This window comes from Macrotis lagotis, chromosome 1 (assembly GCF_037893015.1).
Source record: "Macrotis lagotis isolate mMagLag1 chromosome 1, bilby.v1.9.chrom.fasta, whole genome shotgun sequence".
NCBI classification, from domain to species: Eukaryota; Metazoa; Chordata; class Mammalia; order Peramelemorphia; family Peramelidae; genus Macrotis; species Macrotis lagotis.
The window spans coordinates 168,193,078-168,219,501 of record NC_133658.1 but is presented as its reverse complement, the minus strand read 5'-3'; the positions used below and the strand labels follow the sequence as shown (position 1 = coordinate 168,219,501).

The 26,424-nt window shown below is 32.8% G+C and overlaps 1 protein-coding gene across 5 annotated transcripts in view; it reads right to left on the bottom strand.

The window, feature by feature from the left end:
• The window catches only part of RALGAPA2 (Ral GTPase activating protein catalytic subunit alpha 2), a 374,367-nt gene that overhangs the window by 101,617 nt on the left and 246,326 nt on the right, over nucleotides 1-26,424 (bottom strand). For all 5 annotated transcript variants that reach the window (XM_074209342.1, XM_074209345.1, XM_074209344.1 and 2 more), the window contains one exon: nucleotides 21,707-21,834. In XM_074209342.1, the coding sequence (XP_074065443.1) occupies nucleotides 21,707-21,834 (128 nt within the window). The remainder of the gene's footprint in view (nucleotides 1-21,706; nucleotides 21,835-26,424) is intronic.

The following is a 26,424-nucleotide window of genomic DNA, read 5'->3' as shown; positions in this document are numbered from 1 at the left end:
AACTGGAATGAGCTCAATCTTCTGTAAATCAACTGCTATATAGAAGAGATCAAGAGAAATCAAAAGTCATTTCAGCAGACAATGGATAATATTCTTTCTAAGCAGAAATGTACTGTAGATGAGGGTAACACTACTTTAGGATATAAATTCAGTTGTAAAATCTTACATTAGAGGACAAATATCTCACAAAAGAGTGAGAAATAGTGTACAGAAAAAGGTTTGTTGAGAGAGAATTAAAAATAATCATTCTGAGAGCATTTCAATATGAAACTGGAAGGGGGTAGGAAATATCTTTCAAGGTATCTTTAACACATTCTTTTCTCCATCAATGACAGTGAAACCAGTAGATATATTCTCTATCTGCAGTACTACATGTGCTATATAAGCAAGGATAAAAAGAAAATAAAATTAGGAAGAGAATTTGGACCAAATCAAATATCAATAAAAGAAGGGCCTCAATCATAATAGTGTCAAGTATCAGATTTTTCAAGTTATTTAAAAAAGGGAAGAAGGTAAAAATGCTGTTATTTTGGAAAATCTTTAAAAAGGCAGCTGACACAATATTGTTAACTTTTGATCTTGCTTACTATTTCTAAATTTTTAAGTATGCACATATGAAGGTTTTAATACCTGATTTACTATTTTCAGAGAGAAATGCTTAATTTTGAAATACCTTGTTCATCATGATGATGCTATATTATCATTAGCTGTTATTTAATCTCCCTGTCTTAAACGTCCACCTTCATCATCTCCAGATCACTGAAAGCTTTTCTTCTTTCAAGACTCAGATCAAATACCACCTTCTATGTGAAATCCTTCCTGACCAATTACTATTGTCTTCAATGTCAAACTACCTTCTGTTTCACTAATTCGTCGTTATTTCTACTTATTTTCTTTATATTTGTTCTGCATTTATTTATAGATGTCTTTATTGTCTCCTTGATAAAATGTAAACTCATTCTTATAGAAACAGGAGCATTTAGGTGACAGTGTATAAATGGTCCTGGATTCAAGAAAATCTTGCTTCAAACATTGCAAACCTGGGCAACACACCTAATCTCTGTGTTTGACTCAAGTTTCTTCATTTATAAAATTTGGATCTAAACAGCACCTGAGGATCAAATGAGAGAATATTTATAGGATGTCTAGCACAAGCGTGACACACATTATGTGCTAGAATTGTTAGTTGTTATTATTATTATTATTGTTTCTGTCTCTAATGCCTACTATAGTACCTGGAACACTATAAGCTCTTAGCAAACTAACTTGATTAATTACTGCTAATTCCCTGGATTTCAGTTTTTCTTATCTATAAAAAAAGGAGTCTAGCTATAGATCCATGATCCTCCCAAGAGGAAAAAACAAGTAACATGAAATGAAGTAAATCTCTCTCTCTCTCTCTCTCTCTCTCTCTCTCTCACACACACACACACACACACACACACACACACACACAGGGCAAGTAGTAAAATTATAGTTTTTCCTTCTTTATTGTTTCTTGTTTTTTATTAAGTGTAATTATGGATGTAAATATATTTATTTTTTATTTTATTTTATTTTTAGGTGTTTTTTTGCAAGGCAGATGGGGTTAAGTGGCTTGCCCAAGGCCACACAGCTAGGTAATTATTAAGTGCCTGAGACCAGATTTGAACCCAGGTACTCCTGACTCCAGGGCCGGTGCTTTATCCACTGCGCCACCTAGCTGCCCCTGTAAATATATTTCTTAAAATGCCTTCGGTTATATTCAAAAAGCAATAAAGACTTAAGAATGCAATTTGAAATGCTAATCATTTCACCTTTATTCTCTAAGCAATTGTCTCCAAAATTTTTTGATCAGGAAAAAATTTTAAATATGTACCCCCAATATAGGTAGTTTTTATGTTATATAAAACATAATTATATATATATATATATATAATATATGCTATATATATGTGTACTACTGAAATAATATATTACCTACATTAGAAAATAAAGATAGATATTAAGACTGTAACAAAGATGAAATAAACAATAATTTAAAATAATTTTTGATAGTATGAAAAAACCCTTTTGCTCTCACTAAAAATTTTTAAAATAACTTTTAATAAGAAGAATGCAACTAAATATGCTTAATTATCTTTGAAAGTAGTAGTGGCCATATGTGTAGATATATATATATATATGATTATTTAAGACAACTTAGTTTCTTTTTAAAAGATAAAAACTAGTATTTTCTTCTGGGATCTAAATGTCTTGAAAACAATCTTATTAAACAAGTATTCTAAATAATAATATCAGTAGAAAATTAATTACAAAAATGTGCTTATTGGGTGGATATAGTATAATAATGCTAATTATGGAATAATATTAGCATATGTCATAGTTCTATTTACAGTTTTACACGTCAATTTCCTCACAATACAGTTAGTGAGTATAAGACCAAAGATTGCAACATTGTCTTGATTCTAATACTAGTGTCCATTCCACATATGATACTGAAAACAAAAGAAGTTAAGCACAAGTCTCATGAAAGTAAAAAAAAGTTAGAAGTCTAAAATGTTACAAGAAACTCCAAAGAGTAGTTATAGGAATAGTTTAACTTATCAAAACTTTCACCAAAAAGATAAAACAGATAATTTTGACCACATGAGACCAAAAAGATTTTGAAAGAACAAAATCAATGCAGTCAGAAAAAAGGGAAACTGTTTTATTGGGAAAATATTTGGATCAAATATCTCTGATAAGAACAAGGCATCAAAATATATATGGAAGAAAATACAAAAGCACATACAAAAGAACAAAAATCACTCTAGGATGCTTAAGTGCTAAAAGGATATCAACAAATATTTCTCAAAAGAAGAATTGCAAAGTATCTATGACCATACAAAAGACTACTGCAAATGAAATCAAAGACATACAAAACAATCAGTTATGTAGTTTCAACTCAAACCCTGAAGGTTAACAAATGACAGATGATTACAGAGGCTTACAGAATGCTTGTCATGATAGTATATTATTAGTGAGGTTGAGAAGTGATCCAGTAATTCTAGAAAGAAGTTCTATTTTTTAAAAGTGATTAAGATATTTATTCACTGACCCGGCCATATGCTCCACTGAGGACCCATATTCACCAATAAATTCACAACAGAAATTTTTATGATGGAAAAGATTTGGAAACAAAGCAGGAGCTAATTAACCAGGGGATTGTTATACATGAACGTAATAAACCATCATTATACAATAAGAAATGTTGAACATGAATTCAGAGAAGAACTGGAAAATTTATATGAACTGATTCAGAGTGACTGGAAAACCTGAAAGAAATGACTATTAATGTAAATAGAACAATAAAAAGAAATAAGATACTGCATAATTATAATAATTTAGGTTTCCCTGGAGAAGAACTGACATTTTTGAGGTGGAAGATTATGAGCATAGAATCTTGAATGTAATAATCAATGAAATTTATGTATGATTCTTGGGGTTTTTCCAATTTTTTTCAAATCTTTAAGGCAGGGCTTCCTGGATAGGAAAAGCCTAGAGAGGGATGTATTTAGAAATGAGTATAATGTAAAAACAAAAAGAATTTGAAAAAAGACATAATAATCCTGACAAATTACCTTACAAAGCACAAAAATCTAAACTATTTCAAAGTAAGCTATTTTTCATTTGAGAAACAAAAAGTACCTTACTAAAACTTTCCTCATACAATATCAGCACTGTGTGACAAAAAATCCTAGGGTACTGATACAGTAAAAATTCCTTTCTTTGTGGAAAAATATGATAGTTCCCAATAAATTCAATGCTTTCCTTCATATCTGAAATACTAATTTGCTACAATTAATTACTGATTAATAAAGAAAAACAGTTAGGATCATTTACCTTATGGTCTCTTCAAGAGAATTATACTATATTCCCATCAAATTAATGCACTTTACTGACTTTTTTGATGGCACACCTATGTGCCTTGGGATTAATGTTTCAAAGTTACTTGGGCACAATTTTTTTTTTTAGGTCACAAATGTACTTGTAGTCTAAACCAATTTGCATATTATGTTAATATTAAAATTGATTTAATAAATTCTAATAAAGCCAAATGAGTTAAATTCAAATAAAAAGTGATTTTAAAGAAGCATTTTTATAATTTCAATCTTATAGTTAAGTTGAGCCCTCTGACTAATATAAGGTAACAAGGATTTCGTGTTTTTCTGTTAAAAAGTTATGGCTCTTGATGTCTAAAACTAAGAAAGAATATGTAGCAACAGCTATTCTGATAGAGAACACGCCTTCTTTAAATTCCACTGAGGCTGGCAGTTTGGATGGAGACCCCAAAATCTATTCTGTCCATCTGTTTTATTATTCTTAGAACAACTGTCAAAAGTTGCCCAGGGATCAAGTTGCAAACGGTACTAATTTGCCTTTGAAAAGTAGGGCCTGAGGGAATACTGGAACTCTACTTATAAATTCAGAATCCCATCACCAGTGTGCCAGGGTCTTTGCTTTGTAGAGGTATGAGATTTTGGACTTCCAGGAATACATTTGACTTGAAGCCTAATATGTACTGATATACTTAGATCTCACTTCATAGGCAAAGAAAAGGATAACATTAACTTAGTCTCTAAAATTAGTCTCCATGTGTATGAGATTTGGTGTTTTTAGAGAACACTAAAATAATCTTTCAAAAAATACAAAATACCTCTCTTTAATAGCAAAGGAATAAAATTTAAGACAAACAGTGAAAGGGATAGTAATTTAAAAATCCAGATTTCACACAATTGACAGTAATCTTAGGTGAAATATTTAGCTAGCTCCTTTCTTACCAGTGACGGCTTAGATTGCCTAAGTGTCAGAAGTTGACTTCAAAAGTATTTTGAGATACAGAAGACTCACAGGTTACTAACTGGATTTTCTTGCACTTTTGTGATTGTGATAAAAGAAACTACAATTAGATTACGTTAACATACAAAGTAATGAAAAATGTCTGAAGGTTGAAAAAAATAGTACAAGATGCCTATGATAGGGATAAAATAAAATTCATTAAATGTGAAACCTGTATCTATGACTGATATTGAGTTATTTAATGGTTGCTTCATTCGTAAGTATAAATTAGGAAAAAGGAAATTCCCCCCAATGTCTGTTATATAAAAAGTATTTCATTAATGTCATTTTTCAAATGTCATAAAAGATAAAATTTTACCTACAATAAACCACACTTTCAAGCAGGGCAAAATCGCAAAATGGTAAATTTAAAAGAATATTCATGTAAGTCTATTAGAATGGAATCTTTCCTGTAATTAAGCACAAATGGCTAAAAAGAAACATACAATTCTGAAAATTTAATTTCAATAGCTAGTGTAGATTTATGAATTCTATTTAAAACTATATCTGAAATTTTCTGAGAGATGGCCACATGCACTAAGAAACATGAGGCACAGAAGGGGCAACCATTTGGACTTGTATGCTTTGTCCTTCCTTTGGCTTTGCAAGATCTTTTATTATTAAGGCATATATTGTCCTTCTGGGAGATATGAATAATGGGAAGTCTCACTTTCAAATAATATTACTTATAATTCCAGAGTCTAACAAATGTTATTCGGATGTTGTTTATGCCATTTTGTTCCTTTCAAAATAGTCCTCATGATTAGTAAACTGAAATTTGATTAATGTTGGATTAGGAGGTTCTGATGTCTAGCTGCAATATGTTATTTCAGCATGTGGGGTTATTGGAAAAGGATGTCTTTAAAACACTTGTTCTTGTCCCCTTTCCAGAATGTGAAACTGCTTTGAAACTTTGATTGTTTTGGAAATATTATTAGGACTAAGGATAAATTTATTATATCACAGCCAGGTTAGTTTTCTGCATTTTTTATTTGATGAAAAACTGAATAGTGAAATCTTTCTCAGCATATCTTTTGAAACTGTCATACAAATGAAGTCATTGGAGCATTTTTATTATGATTAGGTGAAGTCCAGTATCCAGATTTTTGTAGCTATTTTCAAAGTATTATTCTTGCATATAAAATATTAACAGATTTTGAAACCCTTGAGAAGAGAATTCATTTAAAAAAACTTTTTTTAAAATCTAAGACTAGGAATATCTTTGATTTAAGGTCCTTTAAGGCGGGCCATGTGGACCAGAGTTTTAGCTGAACTATAATGATAATGATTCTACTTTTCTATTTCTTGTTACTTTTTTTGCTCTTCTTTATTCACTACTTTTATTACTTTATTACACTATTATGTAAAGGAATCATAAAGAATGACTCTCTTTGAAGCTCTGCCATACATAAAGTAACTACATGAATGCTGAAGTTAAAATATTTTCCTTTGCTGAATGACCTTTTACTCTTTGAATATTCTTATACTAATAAATGCTAAAAGCAGAAAAATCACAGCAGCACCATGAAAAGCATGTAAGGTCAGGAAAAACACTCTTGCGTGCTTTTTTGGCATGGTGACCATTTCCACTTTTCTAACAGCTTTCTAATAGCAAAATGTATTTGGGAACAACAGTGGAATTTGTGTCATCATGACCAAATGATTACAGTGCAAACCCTAGATTCTTCTGTGGCTCAGCAGGCTTCTAGTCCCCATGGTAACTAAACCTCAGATATTGTCCTCCACTCAGCTGGAGTACAGAGAGTTGGGAGGCTTTTGTGTCTGATGAGATTTCTTCCACAACCTTCTAGCAACAGACCCTAGCGCTTCCTCCAGACTCTTTTCTAATTGAGATGCAAATTAATCTCTGTGGCTGATTACACTTCCCTTAAAGCTACTGACAAGTGCAGCTGTAACCAGAGTTTACAGACTTTCCAACAAGTGACTTCAGCTGTCATTATTTGCATGAGGCTGCCAAGGCCTTAACAGCTCACTGTCTCAAAGATGCAGATAGCTTCCCTTAGGCATTGCATGCATTTTATTTACTTGTATAAAATTTGCATACAATTAAAAGTAAAATATCATACAACTAAGGCACTGTTATTTAGTAATAGATTCTAACTCCAAGAATGCTGAAATCTTTTCTTGAGCCCATCATTAGCCTCAACCAGCCTTTACTTAGCTTACCAAATTTCCTTCATTTTCTAATTCTACTTTCGTCTACAAGTTTTCTGAACCAAAAATCAGACTGAATTTATCCTCAATTTAGTAACATCCTAAGCATAAAAGGAAATGCATTCTGATAAATCTTTACTATAAGTTTGAGAAAATGTCAAATACCACAGCAAAACTACTATTTCAATAAACATGATGACCCAACTCCCCTCAACTATTCTATAACTCTCAATGAGATCGTACTAATTTTCTGCTAAAAATAGTACCATTATTCCAATTTTAAAGATTTCTTTATGAACACAGGGGAAGAGAGGGCTTAGGGAGTAGAAGGGACAGTGAGGTTATTTACAGGGCATTCTGTTTGATTTTGCCCACGCATTGATATTACTGAACTCAGGTCTTCCTGATTTATACCATCCAACCTTTTAGCAGAATAAGATATTCTCATTGTGAATGAAATTAGAAAACAAAAGAAGTTATAGTTAAATGGGGTGATGGCCCTTCCTAGAGAGGAAGAATTTAAAGAGTTGGTTTTATCCCTTATCCAAAAACAAGAAGAAACATCTTCAACTGCTCACTTGGACCATGCCACATGGTCATTCCACTACCAAATCTTGTAGTTTTTTCCTTCAAAATATCTTTCACTAAGTCCCCTTCTCTTCACTTACACAGCCACAATTTTAGTTCGGAATTCTGGTTTCATACTATCTCTTGCATGAATTATTACAATAGCTTTCTATGTCTCTAAGCCATTCTAAACTGTTATTTACTCAGGTGATTTGATTTCTAAAGCATAGGTCTGACCTTATCATATATTCCTCTTCTGCCCAGTGAGCTCCAGTCTCCCTGTAAACACCTCTAAATTTCCTATAAACAAACAGATGGTGTCTCAAAAGTTTTGTCATTATAGCAATCAAAGATTATATTTTAAAAATATATGCTTATAACTTTAAGCACTTAAAGCATTAAAACTTTGGGGACACCCTTTACAACCAATTCTGCTTGGTATTTAAAGCTCTTTATGATATGCTCCCTTCCTAATCTTATATTGTTCTACTTTCCATATTACTATAATACTGCTACACTGGCCTATTCCTGAACAAAACATTGTATCTTTCATCTGCATGCCTTTGTACTAGGTGTCCACCATGCCTGGAATGCTTTCCCACCAAAGTCACCTCACCTCTGCCTCTTAAATTCCTAGCTTCCTTCAAGACTAAGCCCAAATCTTACTTTATAGTACTTCTGCTCTCCTTAATTCTTCAAAGATCATAAATACTACATCATCTTTCTTGAATATTATGAAACTATTTCTCCTATTTTATCAGTATGGATTCTTTCCAGTGGTGCACCTTACAACCTATTCACTTCTTATCCTGTATAACTACTGATTCCCTATAGAATCCACCCTAGGTGCTAGAGACCTATCTCTGTAGGTTACCATGCAAAATATAAATTTAATATAAAAATTTATGACCAAAATATAATACTTCAATATTTTATATCATCTGAATTTAAAAGTAATTTTTGACTGAGTTTTGTTCCTAGGGTTTCTATTATTAGCAAGCATTTATTAAGCTCCTATTATATCCAAGGGACTATGTTAAGTGTTGGTTATAAAGAAAAAAAAATGCTCCTGCTCTCAAGAAGCACATGATGTAATAAGGAAGATAGCATGCAAACAACCATGTACAGCAGGATATATGCAGGATAAACAAGATAATTTCAGGGAAAAGGCAATAAGATTAAGGAGGATAAGGAAAGGGCAGAATATGTGTATCTAAGCAAACTGAATATCAATTTATAATGATGTCTCTAAATATAGAATTAAGATGTGCTTCCAAAACAGCTTGGATCTACCCCACCTTTCCACTTCATCATATAGTATTCACATATCACAATGGTCTTGGTGTTCCTATCTTTGTGCCTTAGAACTGGCTGTCTCCAACAACTGCAATGTCTTCCCTCCTCACTTCTGCCTTCTCAGAATTCCTATTTTAAGAGTTTCACTTAAGCAACACATTCTTCAAAGAAAGTTTCCGTAAACTATCTAGAACCTAGAGCTACTAGTTTTCTTTGAAATTGTTTAGTAACTATGTTTCCTTCACAACCCCTGCTCTAACCTCCTAGAGAGCAGAAACTATTTCTTGCCTCTATAACCCCATTTCAAATTGTGTATGACACATGGAAGGTTCCAAATTTATGCTTTTTGGTCATTATTTTCATATAGTAGTGAATATATGACATCAAATTTATCAAATACTTTTCATGTTACTTTTATTCTCTGAACAAGAACAACTGAAGTAGCTTATGTTTTAAGGAGGTGTTATTGGTCAAAATGATAAAAATAATAGGTTCACAGGGTTGGAAGAAAATTTAGATATTATTTAGTTAAATCTTCCTCCTGATGAGGGAATATTTTCCATAATATACCTGTCAGTTGTTGATGGGCCATCCAGATCCATGAGTCTGGATAAAAGAGAAAAAATGTTGCCATCAGAGCCTCCTTGCAAAGTAGCCTGTTTCACTTCTGGACAGTCAACGTAGAATGTTTTCTTTAATACAGAGCCTAAATCTAGATGTTATACTTTAGGGCCCTTGGTTTTAATACTGCCCTTGGACAGTATAGTGATTTTTTTTTATCTTGAAAAATAATTCAGCTCACCTAATACTTAATACATGAATTGACAATGACACCCTCACTTGATGAGTATATCAGACAGATACACAGGAAAGAAGAGTTAAGAGTTTCACAAGATGACAGGTGACAATTGTACTCATTTCATTTGTTTTTAGAGTATTGTGATATACTAGTTTGTTTGTTGCAAGATAAATGGTCTATTTTTTATATTAAATTGTTGGTTTTAAATAAATGAAATCTCACCAAATTTTAAAGCTGATTTAAAGATCCCTGTGGAGTGGCACAGTGAATAGAGCACTGACCCTGGAGTCAGGAGTACCTGGGTTCAAATCCAGCCTCAGACACTTAATCATTACCTAGCTGTGTGGCCTTGGGCAAGCCACTTAACCCCATTTGCCTTGCAAAAATCTAAAAAAAAAGATCCCTGTAAAGAAACCATATATTTAAGGTAAAAATAAGGCAGGCACAAGTAAATGACAGAACTGAAAAGTACTGGATTCCAGATTCAGAGTTGGACATTAGAAACCTTCATTTTTCAAATTAGTAGAAAGAAATTTAACAAGGATAATCAAGTTGACCAAAATCATATAGGTAGCTAATGTCAAAGGCAGATTTCAGACCCAGGTTTTTGCATCAGGAATGCTTGGGAGACCTCTGTTTCATTAAAGATTTATTTTTCCCCTGTGGGATTACACTCAGTTTTGCTGGGTAAGTTATCCTTGACTGAAAACCTATGTCCTTTGTCTCTTGGAATATTATACAGCAAACTCTTCACACCTTCATACTGGTATCTGCTAAATCATTTGTAATCCTGATGGTTGCTTCTCAGTACTTGAATTCTTTATTTCTATATGTATGTAGAATTTTTCCTTTCACCTGGCTATTCTGGATTTTGGCTATAATGTTCTTCGGAATTTCCATTTTGGAGTTTCTTTAAGAGGTGATTGATGAACTATTTATTACTTTTAGCCCTCTAGTTCTAAGTTATCTGGGCATTACTTGAAATAGGATATAAATGCTCTTTTTTGGTCAAGGTTTTCAGACAGTTTTATGATTCTTAATTATTTCCTCCTTGATGTATTTTTTAGTTCAGTCATTTTTGATATGAGACACCTTACTTTCCTTCTATTTCAATGAGTTTATTGTGTGGCAAAGTTTTGTCCCTCTTATTTTAATATGTTAATTTCCTTTTCAATGTATTTTTCCAAAGCTCTGATTTCTTTGCCATTTTTTCCTAGTACTCTCAATTCATTTATTAAAAAAAAAAGCTTAAAAATTATTTCTTTAGCTTCATCTCTCCCAGGAACTCATTTAATTTGTACCTAAAATTTGAGACTTTGCTAATAGATACTTCAGTCATTCTTTTCTGTTTATCCTTGTCACTTTAATAACTTTTATTGATAGAATTCTTTTACTTTTGTTCTTTGTTCCACCCTACTTCCTGACTTCAGACTTAATGCTAGTGATTGGCTCACTGCTCTTCTAGGAGGATTTGGGCTGGTCCTACTGCTGCTTTCCTGGAGGACATTAAGTGTTGTGCCATTCCAGGACAGATAAATCTTCTTTAGGTACCAGCAAGCTTTCAGTGCTCCCAAAGCAATGTGATCCAGGACAAAGTCTGATCATTGTCTCTCTGAACTAAGTTCTGTAAGCTTTTGACTTACATTAAATTTCAATTTACTCATTTGAAAAATGAAAGGGTTTGGCCTCTAATGGTTCAACTTTGAATCTGTAATCCCATAAGTTTTAGTTCTGTCATTTTCTTGTTTCCTCATGTCTGCCTTATTTTTACCTTAAATATGTGATTTCTTTACAGGAATCCAAATCCTGCCTCAGATAATTATTAAACATGTGAATTTTGACAGATCGCTTTTTTGTGGCTCAGTTTTCTTATCTGTAAATGGGAATAATAAAAGAATGCATGTCTCAGAGTTGTTGTAAGATTAAAATGACATTATATTTGTAAAGCAGCTAAAATTTCACCTGCTAAAAGAAACCTTTTTCAGTCCTTCTTAATACTACCACCTCCGCTGATTGATTATCTCCAACTTATTCTGTCTGTCTCTCTCTCATATAGTTCTTTGCATGTTGTTTCCCCAATTACTTTATGAGTTCTTTGAGAAAAGGGACTATCTTTTACCTTTCTTTGTATCCTCAGCATTTAACCCAGGACCTAAGATAAATAGGCACTGACATACTTGTTGACTGGTTTTGCAAATTTTGAAGTGACACATAAAAGCAAAACATTATCTTCAAGATTATTTGAACTCTGAATTTGTCAACTATCATTAACAATCAACTTTGCCCTGAATGAATTCCATCCTTTAAAATACTAGCTAATGGTAGTATGAATACTAAAGACAGTATGATGCTATGTGCCAGCACAGTGCTTAGACTTAATGATAAAGACATGGCGAATAGCAAAAAGGTATACTGAAACCAAGTTTTATTGCTTAAAATTTATGTTAAGTGCATCACCTACAAAAAAATTTGGAACTAAATTTCCTAACTAGTTTAAAAGATTTCTACATGAAAAATTTTAGTGGATTTTGAATCAATTTATGAAAAATTCATCTAAGTGACATTAAAGGAAAAATGAAAGTTTAATAGCAGAATTTCTATGGAAACCTTTGTATATTTAGAAGATGGATTTGAAATATGAATATCATAATTTAGTAAGCACAGTCAACTTTATACATCTGGAGTTTCATATCATTGTAAGGTATCATTTTCAGTTCTGACAGTTATTAAAAGAAAGCATCAAGCTGAATTTTGTATTGATCTTTGAATGCATATATTGCAAAGTGTTAAAGTGAGATTTAAAAAATGAAGAATATCATTTGCATTTCAGTAAATAAAAAATATTTTCCTAATAAGTTTAGTGAGAAAAAGGTTTTGCACAATAAGATAATTACTTGAAAAAAATTATTTTATCTTTCTCATGTTTTATAATGTACACATTCATGTTTGCCCTTCATTTTTGAAGAAGACCATGGCATCAGGGAGGTGATACCATGACAAGCATATGAATGGGATTTGAATGAGGGTATACTAAACTACCAAACTCACTATTTCCTCCAGAGCCACTTAGGTCCAGCGACATATGCGATTCAGGACAACTGGAGACAGCCCTAGATGTGGGGCAATCAGAGTTAAAGTAACTTGTCCAAGGTCACGCAGCTAGTAAGTAAGAGAGGTTGGATTCACATTACTGCCCTGCTGATTCCAAGGTCAGTATTCTATCCACTGTGTCATCTAGCTTGGATTTTTAATTTATATAATCATTCCTATGCACACATACATTGAGGCATATTGGGAAACGTTTTTCACTGAAAGAGTAGAGGATTAAAAATTTTGGAGAATACTGCTTTATAGCTCTTTTATGACATTTAAAAAAATAGCAAAGAACTACTATTATTCTTCCTTACTATCCCCTAGTTTTTGTTTTTCTGGATAAACTAATTCGTTAAAACAAACTTTATACAACGTGTTTTTAAATTTCTTGCTCATTCTGGTTGTCTTCTATACAAAGTTAACAATGTCCATATCTCACATTCAATCTCTTTTCTCTATGCTCAGAAACTCAGAAAATTATAGAATCTCAGAATTAAAAGGGATTTCAGAGCCTATCTATTCCAATCCATACCTTATTAAGAATCTTTTACATATTTGCCTTTGTGGAATCTTGGGAAACATCTGAGGCTAATCAAAACAAATCTAATAATTTTGACAGTTCTTCAAATGCTTAAATGTAGCTATTATGTTCCTCCATAGTCTCCTCTCGTTCAGACAAGTATTTCTTCAACAGATCCCTTTAATATATAAGGCTTACTTACCCTGAGGCAGAAAGAAAAGTTCTTTTTTTTCTAAACTCCTGGGTTATGGGAAGGAAAGCATCAGAAAAGACTGCTTTTATATTTTATGTATACAGTTATTTCTCCTCATACTTCACTTCAGAAAATTAGGATATGTATGAAATACATGAATTATTCAAATTGTACATAAACGGGGGGACAGCTAGGTGGCGCAATGGTGGCCCTGAAGTCCAGAGGACCTGAGTTCAAATCTAGCCTCAGACACTTAATAATTACCTAGGTGTGTGACCTTGGGCAAGCCACTTAACCGTTTTGCCTTGCCAAAAAAAAACTAAAACCAAAAAAAAAAAAGAAACAAATTGCATATAAATGATCAAATCATATATGGAATAAGGAGGGAAAAGAATACATCATAAAATTCCACAAATCTTTTAAATTCTATTTTTATTAAATGGCCAACCAAGATAGGAAAGCCAGGAGGTAGAGTTAAGGATGGAGAGAATTCCAAGTAAAGGGAATAGGTAGCAAAAAACCCTGGAATTTCAAAATATATATCAAGAACAGCAAGGAGTCCAAGGTCACTGAATTATGGAATATGTAGGAATGAGTAAGGTATAAGAAGACTAGAAAGGCAGGAGGGAGACAGGTAATAAAAGGTTGTGAATGACAAAGAGTGGTTTTTAATATCTGATCCTGGAGGTGATAGAGAGCTACTGGAGTTTACTGAAGGAGGAGTAGTGGAGGGTGATTTGCTTAAACTTCTACTTCAGAAAGAACAAATTGATGGCTGACTGGAAAATGGATTGGAGTGGGGAGAGATTTGAAATAGACAGATCTATCAGTAGGCTATTGCAATAATCCATGTGTTAGGTGATAAAAGGCCTACACTATAATGGTGGTAGTGTCAGAGAAGGTGTAATATATTCAAGAGATTATGTAAAGTTAAAATTGAGAGAACTGGGCAACAGTTTGTCAATGAAGAGTGAGAGAAAGGAAATCCAAGTTGAGAACGATATCTAGGTTGTAAACTTGGAAAACTGGGAAGATGATGGCATCCTTAACAATAATGGAGAAATTGGAAAGAGGGAGAGGGTTTGAGGGGGGAGAAAATAAGTTCAGGTTTGGATATGCTAAGTTTACAATGTCTTTGGGTCATTCAGTTTGAGATATACATTAGGCAACTGGAGATATACATCTGGAAGTTTAGGAGAGAGGTTAGAGCTGGATAAGTAGATTTGATAATAAACAGCAGAGAAATCATAATTTTATTCATAGGAGCTGATAAGATCAGAATAGAAAACAATTTTTATCATTTATGGCTTGCACTTCAACCCTTAAGTACTGTTTTTGGAGAGCCCTTCAGGAAACACTTCAGTCATAGATCTCCCAAATTACAATATATCCGTTGCATTGAAAAGTGAATTGTTTAACAAGATCCTTGAGAAATGGGAAAAGTGCAGCATTATTATTCCCATTTAGAAGAAAATCTTAGATACTGAGAAGTTATATGTATTACTCACTGGTCAGTGGGGGAGAAAAACCAGAAGACAAATTCTAAGCCTGCCTGCCTTCCTTCACCTGATTCTGCTGCCATTCTCTTTCTACTACCCTAAACAGGAAACATGCCCCCAGGAAGAAAGTAAGATTGATATTTATTACATGAGAGTAAAAACTACATAATTTCCCTCTACCACAAACTGGAGGTTTTTCAGGAAACATTGATTGCTCTACAGATCAATGTTGTCATTCCCCCCCCCCACACACACACACACAACTAGTTTATGGTTATAGCCTGGTTTACAGTTTCTCTGATTTTCTAAAAAATAGGATAAATTACAGAGTATCACTTTATGATTCAAAAGCCTGAATAAAATTTAAACATTATTTTGACACACACATGTACATATGTAAACTCTCAGGTTGGTGAAATAAAATGCTTTTCAAATGAAGAAAGTATCATTAATTATTGTCATAATTTTCAAGTTTACAAGCTTTAAAAACTTAACTTTGAAAAGTAAAAAAAAAAAGGGGGATGCATCATCATGCCAATGTAAAAAGGAACCCTTTGAAGTTATAAAGTCAAAATGAAAGGGATTAAACTCATCCATTAAATGGAAAAGAGCAGAATGAAATAGAGAATCTTAAAAAAAAATTTAATTATAAGAAATATATTTGAAATGTAAAGATTCACATAGAACCAAAATAACAATCTACCATTATAAAGGTCTTTTATCCAGTGGGTGATTCATGAGCCAGGCTGCTCCCAATCAACAGGTCACTGGAGTCCTGCTGTATCAGAAAAGCAACTTGAGGAACAGGGAACTCTCTGTCAAAGGAGAAGATCACCTGTTAGAAGTGTGCTGAAAAAAGACATTACATCAACAGACATACTGAAGGACAGTGATCTACTCCAGTTCAGAGAGCAGCCATTTCATTTCCCCAGAATCGTTGGGTTGAAGATAATTCATTCCATTTACCATCCTTTGGATTTATTATTTAACTATTTAATGCCAAAGGTGAGAAACCTAGGATTTGCTGAAGTTTTGTTTTTTTAAGGCTGGGTGGTACTACTTCCCTACATTTCAGCTTTTTAAAAAAAAAAGCTATTTGAGGTGGCTAGGTGATGTAGTGGACAGAGCACTGGTCCTGGAGTCAGGAGTACATGAGTTCAAATCTGACCTCAGACACTTAATAATTACCTAGCTGTGTTGCCTTGGGCAAGCCACTTAACCCCATTGCCTTGCAAAAACTAAAAAAAAAAAAAAAAAAAAAAAAAAAAAAATGCTATTTGGTTCCTCTAGATGGCCTCAATTGGTATTACAAGTCTGTAATTTAACATAAGGGTGTCTGCTAAGGGATTAGTTGTTACTCCTGTATTTGGAGGGGGAAAAAAGTATCCCTCTGTTATCTCAAATCACCAGAGTACTAAGAGTCTTTTGTATCACTCAAAATCTGGCTTTCTGTTGAATTCAGGAAGAGTGCATGTGGTAAAATAGTTAGTCCTTATAAGAAGCTTGATTTTGAAAATGAATAGAAGCAGTTCAGAGGAAAGAGATTAAGAAGACTGTGAATAAGAGGTGCTTACTTAGATTAAGATAAAATTTCTATTTGATTGACAGTTTAGATTCAAAACCCTTTGAAGACAACTATACAAGAGATAAATTAGAGCCACTGGTCACCAGCTTAAATTGATTACCCTAATCAGCAAGAAAATTTTATACCTCAACTGAACATCTTTTGTACTTAATGTTATATTACATTTTTTTTATTGCTTAGGTGCTGTTGGAATTTCAAAGGAATGCAAGTAAATAAAATATGCTATTCTTAAAACAAAAAAAGATATCAACACGTCACACATTTTTCTTAAAAATAAGTTAGGAAGAGTGTGAATGGTTTCAAATGACAAACAGAGATGTATTTTGTCCAAAAGGCAATAAAGATTCTCTTGAAGGTTCTTGAGGAGGATAATAACATGGATTCATCCATTAAAAATATCAATTTGGCAACTGTATGAAAGATGAACTGAAGAGAGGAGAGACTGGATGAAGGAATCTATACCAATTCAGGTGACATAGGGCTGACCAAAGACAGTAATTGTGAAAATAGAAAGGGATGAATGCAAAAGTAATTATGTAAACAAGTCATTAATTCTTCCTTCACTTCTTGGATTTTTTTTACCCACCAAGTCACTGAACCACAAACTAAGCCCTAAGAACTAAGACCTTTGACATTTGGGCTCTTACCTTTTTGATAGGTGGTTGTTGCTGTCATTCACTAAATCTAGACTCAGGCTCCAGTTATATTTCATTTCACTTTCAATATTCTTCCAAATCATGCTGAGATTCTAGTAGCCCTACCCCAGTCGATCTCCTTACCTCCTTCCTAATTCAAAATCTTAATAAGATTAATTTATTCAAAACAACTCTGTCATTAGAAAGGGTTTATCAATAACCATCCCTCTAACTAACTATGGTCACTACTTCAAATAGGAACATAGAGGTTTAGTGAATAATCAAATTTGGTTTGTTCCAAAGAGTCATAAAGAAAAATGAAAGGAATTGAAGTTCTATGGAGGATATATGTACCCAACAGCCAGAAAGAAAAGAGAAATTGTAATTTTGTTAAGAAAATTCTATCATTGAAGTTTAATCAAAAGGCAATAAGATTATGCACAGGAATGGAAGAGCTTACACACAAACACACACACACACACACACACACACAGACAGAGACAATTTCACTCATTAGACTCTGCGTAAAATACAAAGAATAACCAGTATCATTAATGATAAATCTTACCAAGTCTCTAGTCATTTGGAACCAAGTCTCTAGTTCTGCCAAAGTAGAAATATCACTTCACTTTTTGAAATTAACTGTTTGGGTTGTGTTTAAAAGATAATACTTAGGTTTTTTCTTTATAGAAACAATAGATACTTTTTAGTAATGATTTTTTTATTTTGGATAAAGTTATATAATGAAAGTGTCAAACACTGGGTGTTTGTATACGTGGGTTTGAAAATTCCTATCTCCTGATCATCGTTCGATTTCAGAATCTCTAGATAGCTTGTGAATTAAACGATATATATATACATATACATATGTATATATGTGTGTATATATATATATATATATATATATATATATATATATATGTATCTTATAGAAACATCTCATGAGGACAAAAAGGGTATGCTGAAAACATTACTAAGAACTTTTGTCCAGCACATTCCCACTATATTTACACGTGACAGGCAGTGTGACTTCACAGACTGGTAACTATTATTGCTATGTTTAGGTCATTAACTTTATAGAGGATACTGATTCTTTCATTGCTACACACTATTCACATTTGTATATCACAAACATTTTCCCACTCAAATAGAAATAGGAAATATAACTGTACTATGAATATAATTCTGACCAATGTACAAATCTTTCAACTATCACTCAGTTTTGATAAATAGTAGTTTTTAAAGTTGAATATTAACTATCATAAGATTATCTTATTTCCTCAAAGGCATATTTGCAATAGTAATAGTGATAAAATTGAACCCCAATGAAGCTTGATTTGAGGCTGTTAGTATGTCTGGAACAATCTTCAATTGGTGGTCAGAAGATGAGAATAAAAAAAAGTCATTCTACTTACCACTAAAAAAAATATAAATTATAAGGAGTCAATGTTCATGGAAAATATGTTTTCCAACTATAATTTGCAGAAAGTCCATAAGGGAAATCATACTTTGTAAATATTCTTCATAAAAATAAATGATCATTTTAGAGAACAAATGACATTTGTATTGAATGAGTCAGTTTTGTCCTGGCTACAGTTCTACTCAATAAAATGTAATTTAAGGAAAAAAAAAACTGCAAACAAAATGAGAACACAATACTGGCCACATAAAATTAGAACCCTTAACTGCTCATTTTTAGTTTCTCTTCATTTGTCTGCACTCAGTATTTACTGTCAAGGAAAGTTAATTCTTTACCAGATTTTTCCCTTTTAAAAGAAGTGCTATGGAGGTCCATGCATATTTCTGCTTTTTTGCATTACACTTAGAATCATATGAAGAATGTAGTTTTATATAGGGGTAAACTCTACTTTTGGGTGGGAATTAACTATGTAGTACCCTAGGATATCATCTAGTACATCTCCTTTGTTATAAATCTGTTCTGAAAGTGTTCTAAATAGTTTTCTGATGTACTTGAAAGTGCTATCTCACCTACATAAAACTATGCTGAGATCACTTTACTTATTATATGATTAGATCCATTTTTAGACTTTGTAGAATTATTTAACTCTTTCCAAAATTCATCTTTAATACTTGGCTCATGGAAGAAGTATATTCCAGATATTAACAGAGGAGGATAAAAAAAAATACTTCAGGTTAGGCTTTTGCCAATACTTTCTTTGGATTAATATCATCTATAAAATGGAATTTTAGAAAGAAAACAATCATGGGTATGTCAGTGTAATTTACTCAAAGCCCATTAAAAACAATTACCTCTAGCTTATCTTTTCTGAAGAGCAAAAGCATTCATATATACTTTTTTCAACCTGTATCACATCTATCTACTTTTTCCATTTTCTATCACCTTATAAAAAAACTAGGGTAATTATTATTCACATTTGACAAATGGCAAAATTGAGAATAAGGGAGATTAAATGATCACCCAAGAAACAATGCTAACAACCAGTGGAGGTTTTTGAACCTAAGTGCTCTGTCCTCAGAGTTAGTTTGGTTTTTTTTTTAGTAAAATTTCAAAATACAAGACCATACCTAAACACCATTTTAAATTTCAATTACCCAAATACTGTTAGATCCCCCTCTTATATGAGGAAGCAATGCTAATGAAATAACATTTTGGAAGGCAAAGAAACAACAATATTTTTATGATGACAAACATTTTGGAGAAGGGGATAACTAAAAGAAAATAATAATGCATCTAAAGAAAACATTTCCTTACAAAGTTTTTGTTGCAATTGATCAGTCTAGCAGTCTGACTGATGGCTTTCTAATTCTTTCTTTCTTGACAAGCAACCTAATCAATTCAGTATTTTTTTTTACTTTTCTGCCAAGAAGCCCTTAGTAAGAGCATGGAAAGAATACTTTATTCTGAAGACAGAATTTACTGAGGCCATAAGATTAAATTCATAGTCCTTTGGAAATGGCTGGAGATCTGTAGAGACATTCACTGCCAGGATGAAGCACCAGAGAATATCCTGTAGGGAATAATGCTGCACTGTCCCCCAGGGGATGGACCAGATGGGACCTAATAGTTCTTTTCTACTTCTAATTTCTATGATAATTGCAAGTTGCCACGTGGCACAATTCTTTAAGGCAAACTATCTTTTGGCCAATTTAAATGGAAGAATTTCTGTCAAGAACATATCTATTCATGGAATCTCTCATTCTTTTATTCAAAGTTGTATTTATTAAAAAACCATAGATAACAAAAACCCACTTTTCCTCTAAATATTAGAATGAACAAGCAGTTTTGCAGATGATGAACTTATAAATCAATGTATAGCCTACATTTGTTAGTATAAAAGCCAACTAGAAACCAGGACACATAAAATTAGATTAATTGATTTGAGGACTTCTGTGAGAACTTTTGTTTATTTAGTTCACTGAATCTTTCTTTCTCATAATCTGAAACACTTATATATAAGAATTGTGGGATGGTTAATGTAATCTTTGAGAAAAATGAGAACTGTTATTCACTATTGTTTGAGAACAAGATCAGAATTTGAAGAAAAAATTATAGTAAGAAAGGAAGTATAACTGAAATATTACCTTTGAGATCCATCCTCAATGAATATTCCATCAAGAAAGTTTCGCTGATTCCCCATGAATGTCACTGTTCCTTTTGAATCTTCAAAGCCATTTTACATACAACTCGAGATATTTACCAGTCTAACTCATATTCTAGTTGTCTATCTTCTCCACTTAGTGGTAAATTCTTTGAGGGTAGCAACTGTCTCTATAACTTACTTCGTGCCTATTAGCATGTTCCACATTAATTAGTTATGAGTAATTATTTGTTGAAGGAATATATGGATGGAAGAAAACCATAAGCAAATATTAGTATTTATGGTATGCAAATTACAGATATTTTATTATTTGTATTGTGAGCATTTATTAAGTGCTTACTCTATATTGGGCATCAAGCTAATCACTAGAAATGCCAAGAAATGTAAAAACAGTCCCTGCCCTCAAGGAACTTACATTCTAATGGAGCAACTGACTTGTAAATAATGGACAAAATATATATAGAGTAGATGGAAGATAATTTCTGAGGAGAAGACTCTAGCAGCTGGGATTCAGGGGAGAGAAGGACTGTGTGGACTGGGAAAGGTTTCCTTCAGAAATGTGATTTGAGCTGCACCTTGAAGGAAGTCAGGTAAACTAAGGAAAAAAAAGTACAAGGGGAGAATACTGGGAAGATAATTTCAAATTTAAAGTAGCATGAAATCATTATATATACTATTAATCACCAAAAATTATGATGAGGGTATGACTTGGTGCTTTTGATTTAAACCCATAGGATTAGGTGAAGTTCAGGTAAAACATCCCTGGAAAAAAAATTCTATATAATTGACTATAAAAGTTTTTCTCCTATCCTGCTTTTATTACTTACCTTTTATAACCATAGAATTTATGTCATACTGAATTTTTCAATATAATGAAATCATAGCTACAAAGCCAAAGGATACAAACTCTGGTAGAGGGGTATGAGAGACTTCACAGCCCTGCTAGCATTGATGCATGTAGCACATATAAGACTTGGCAGCAGTTTTGCAGTCACTATTGCTCCATCAAACAAAGGTCCAAAAAATGGAATCTGTGAAAAAGAAAAGTCATTTAGTTGTTAAAAACAGCAATGAACCCTAGATTAGATTGTCATTAATTATCATGAAGTAAGAAATTAATGATTACATATTTACTATTCCTGTCTATAGATTATATTTTGAATTTAATGGGACATAATTTTCTTCTGAATCAAAACAGGTCAGTTCTTCAGTTACCTACTTCTGAATGGCAGGAAAGATGTTTTAGCATGACATTAACAAATTGTTGTTATTTTGAATACTGCCATTTACAAAATGTGTCTACCTAGTATTTTACTATTTACCAGCTAGTATTCTAAATGAATATATCACTACACAACATAAACAACAGGGAGACACATTTGAGTGAACATTTTCCGATAATGGTTTTGTGTTTTTCCGAGAATAGTTTTACAATCTGCAGTATTTTAAGCCTTAGGATTTTAACAACATGAAAAAATGTCAGAGATAACCAGTAAACTCCAAATCTAATATGTTATAAACTAGTACCTATTCTCTATAACCTTTCCACTAAATATCTGATACATATGTCCACCTGTTTCTTCTTAGAATTCTTTTCTCCCTTGTTTGCAAAAGAGATGTTATCTGTGAAGCACTAAGCCCAGTTCTGGAACCTAGTAGGTACTATATACATTTTATTCCCTTTCCTCCTTTTGCTTTTTTATGACATTATATCCAGGTTTCCTTCTCTACCTCTGATTTGCCCTTCTAGGTTTCCTTATTCAAAATTCAACTTCTCAAGGGAAAAGGGTGTTTTTCTCAATCCTTTGACCTCTGTTTCCACATGAGGATTATAACTATGCTCAGTAATCTAGGCTCAGAATCATCTTCAATTTTCCCTGTTCTCTATTATTCCCTATATTTAATCATTCAAAATGTATAATTTGTTTTTATTTAAGAAAGCATTTTGCATCCATCCTTTCTATTGTAATTGAATCACCCAAACTCAGGTTTTTAGGAGATTATGCTTCCAAAGTGGTTTTCCCATCTTTCCTTTCTCTCAACTCCAATATCTCCTGCTCACAACTTGCAAGCTTTTCAGGGTAAAATATTGCTTTTATCATGTCACTCCCCCCACCCCATATACTTAGCACAAAAGCCTCCTATGCCTTACAAAATGTGTCCTCAATTCTATAATCTTAAAAAAGGTTCATATACTTTAGCCCCCCACATACCATTCCAACTTAACCAATGATAATGATGATGATGATGATGATGATGATGATGATGATGATGATGATGATGATGATGATGATGATGATAAATAAGTACAGGGAATTGTAACCTGAGCAGTTTGACTGTAATAGAAGGTTTATGAAGAGGAGAAACTAGTCCAGTCAAAGTTCCCTATGCTTTCTCTTTTTAATGAATTTGGCTTGTTCTCCTGGTCCTGTGGTAGCACTTAATGCTATTTTGCTATTCGATATGATACATTCTTTAAAATATAGATTTTGTTTCTTCTACATCTATAAAGATGAATGTGACAACTCATTCAGAAGTGGTTTTTCCACAACTTCTGTACTTACACTGCACATATCTTAGCATTTATTATTCTGTATTACCACAAATATTAAGTATATATTACAAAATAAATAGATTATAATTCCCCTTGAGGGTTAACATCCTGTCTTTAACGCATACTAGAGGAAGTTTAAATTTAGTAGACAAATAAAAAAAATTAACTCATTCTTTCTCTAGCATTGAACCTTTTTAGTGTTACTTAATAGATGGAAAATAGTAGCCCTAATATCCTCATCTCTTCATGCTAAATGCAGTGTTCATTCCCTGGGCAGTCAGCTCTTATCCAGATAGTCCAAAGCCTTATCACTTAGAGACTATGATTAAATGGTTCATGGTACAGTGGAAAATTGTCAACAGTAACACAATTACTGATATCTGAAAACTAACAATGTGAGAGGGGAAAACTACAGATTTGATTATGTGAAAAATAAAACCAATTACAGTAGTTTTATGTTAATGACTGACCATTTATGTATATCATTGGAGAAGCTCATTAACTTGGTTATAAATTATATATGATTTCAACCATTTCATTACAAAATGTAAACAAGTATATTGTTATTAGAGTCTATGGCTCATGAAACAAAGTTGTCTGGTCATGATTTTTTTTAAAAAAGAGGAAATAATATTGTTTAGGATAAAACAACTATAGAAAGACTCTGGCAAGCATGCAGTTAAAGTTAATTTGTTAATAATATCCAAAGGTAGTTAACTAGTCCGTGTGAATTACCTCCTGTTTCATATCCCAAACGAACTAGCATTAAGCAGTTAATTCTCTTATGGATGGAAAATTCTACCTCTATAGACGTAATGCCATGTGGTACTGATAAAAATCAGGTATTACTTCATTTTTAAATCTGAACCAAACAAATCCAATCACATTTTGATTCATATGGAGAATTAAACTATGAATTTATTTTGTAAGCCATTAAAATAGAATAATTCATTATAAGGAAACAGTTAATTAAAATAAAATAGACCTCCAAAAATGACTGGACCCTAATCCAGATATGTCAATTTTAATATCTTATTAGACAGTTAAATTAATGTCATACTTCTCACTACAACTGTTCATCAAAAGAATTAAATCTAGTTCTACAGCCCTGAGAAAAAACTATCTTTATAACAAATAAAAATGTTAAAATTAGTAAATGTATATGTGTAAGAAGTAACTGAGATGCCTTAAAAATGAGGGCAGAACCTTTTAAGAACTCTGTTCCAGTACAACTGATTTCTATACTAGGTACCAGACAAAATCAATAGTAACAAATAACTCAGTGGTTATAGAATCAGGATAAGTAAAATAAACAGCACTGAGGACTTCTACATGTTGTTACTTGAAAAACAAATCCAGTTTCATTTTTCTTTCATCACAATTGGGTCCAAGTAATTACACTTGTAGAATCAGTCCCTTTTCTTCACTAGATTTTGTGAACGCAAAGAAATCTTTTGCAGAAAAGAGATGACATTGAAGCCCATATTGCTACACAATTACCCTAGAAGCCTAAAGACAGGACAAATAGGGCAATGACAGATGAGAAAACTTGGGGCACAAAGAAATTCCCCTTTATAATTCTGTGGCACATCTCTTAAAAGAACAAATGGAGCCACCTTAATGTGACACCACCTACTCCTGCCAAATCACCAACACCTTCTGGCGAAGGGCAACATACATTTGACCTCTGTTTATTGTTCTATAGAGATAATCATTAACCCATGAAATTAGAATAGTTGGCTTAGAAGATCTATAACTGTCAGATCCAGTACTCTTTCAAAAATATAAATGGATAATACTTTATTTTCTAAATTTCATCAGAATAGTGGACACTTGAATCAAATGCAAGAAAAGTCAAAATCTTTGTGCTTTTAGGCACTCCTTTAATTATACCAAAACTTTATGAGGGCTAAAATAAACAAAAAACTCTTGAATTATATTTCAATTGGAATTGAGAAACTTGTCTAAAAACGTGTAGCTTCATAGTTAAAGAACCAACTACATAAATACATATCATCTAAAACGAAAAATAATTAGAAATAAGAAACCAAACAAGCATATTTTTTACGAATATAGTTGGGTCTGATAAGCATGCAGTGCTTCTAAGGTGTCATGTTCTGATGTAGGAAGCCTGTGTTTGAAAGAGTTGAGAGAGGAAGGAGCAAGAGCTCTCTATACATGAGACAATCTTCTTTACATATGAAAGGAAAAACTAATATAAAAGAAAGAATGCTAGAAATTGATTTTAAGCAAAGTATGAACTATAAAAAGAATAGTCTGATGTTTTTAGAATGTTTACTGTTTTCTAATTTTAAAAAAACATCATTGGTAGTACAAAATTGTCTTCAAGGTTCTTTTCAAACAAGATATTTCCAATAAAAACTCTCCAGGTCACATGACTAACAAAATGAAGGACTGGACATTTTTTTTCTGCTTCCAATTATGTACCAAAAGAAGAAAATTTGCAATTATTTCCCCAAAAAAGAAATCAACCTGGCACTGAATTTTCACATGTGGCTCCCAGAAGCTTTTGCATGCACAGAGGCTTCACACTGGTAAACCATTTTGGCAGACAGACTAAACCAGGCTAATGAGCTTCAAACTCATCAGTGAGTTGGGAGGTTCCAGCCCCAAGCATGGGAATACATCTTCTGGTGGAATGGGAAGATGAGAACAATTTAGCCTTGGAAACAACTGACATAGATGCTGTAGAGAGCTTAGGACTTGGACTACAAAGATGCTTCCCAGGTCACTACCAGTTGTCCTAACTTTTGTCCTAACAAGGATTTCTGATGACTCAGAAAGAGAGAATGGTGTTGACAATTTGGCCCAGCTCTGCCTCACTTAAATCCAATTCACAAACAAGTCAAGATGTTATCCTATTGGCCCTCTTTGAAAATGAAGGACCAACATAATAACCATCCACCAACATACCCAAATAGACCCATTAGCTCATGGTAGGGGAAGCAATGCAGAGATATCCTTCTTACAGCAATCTTGCCTAAATTCCCTCCCCTTCGCCTTTCCTCCAAAATTCATTGCAACAAAACTATGGACTTCAACTTTG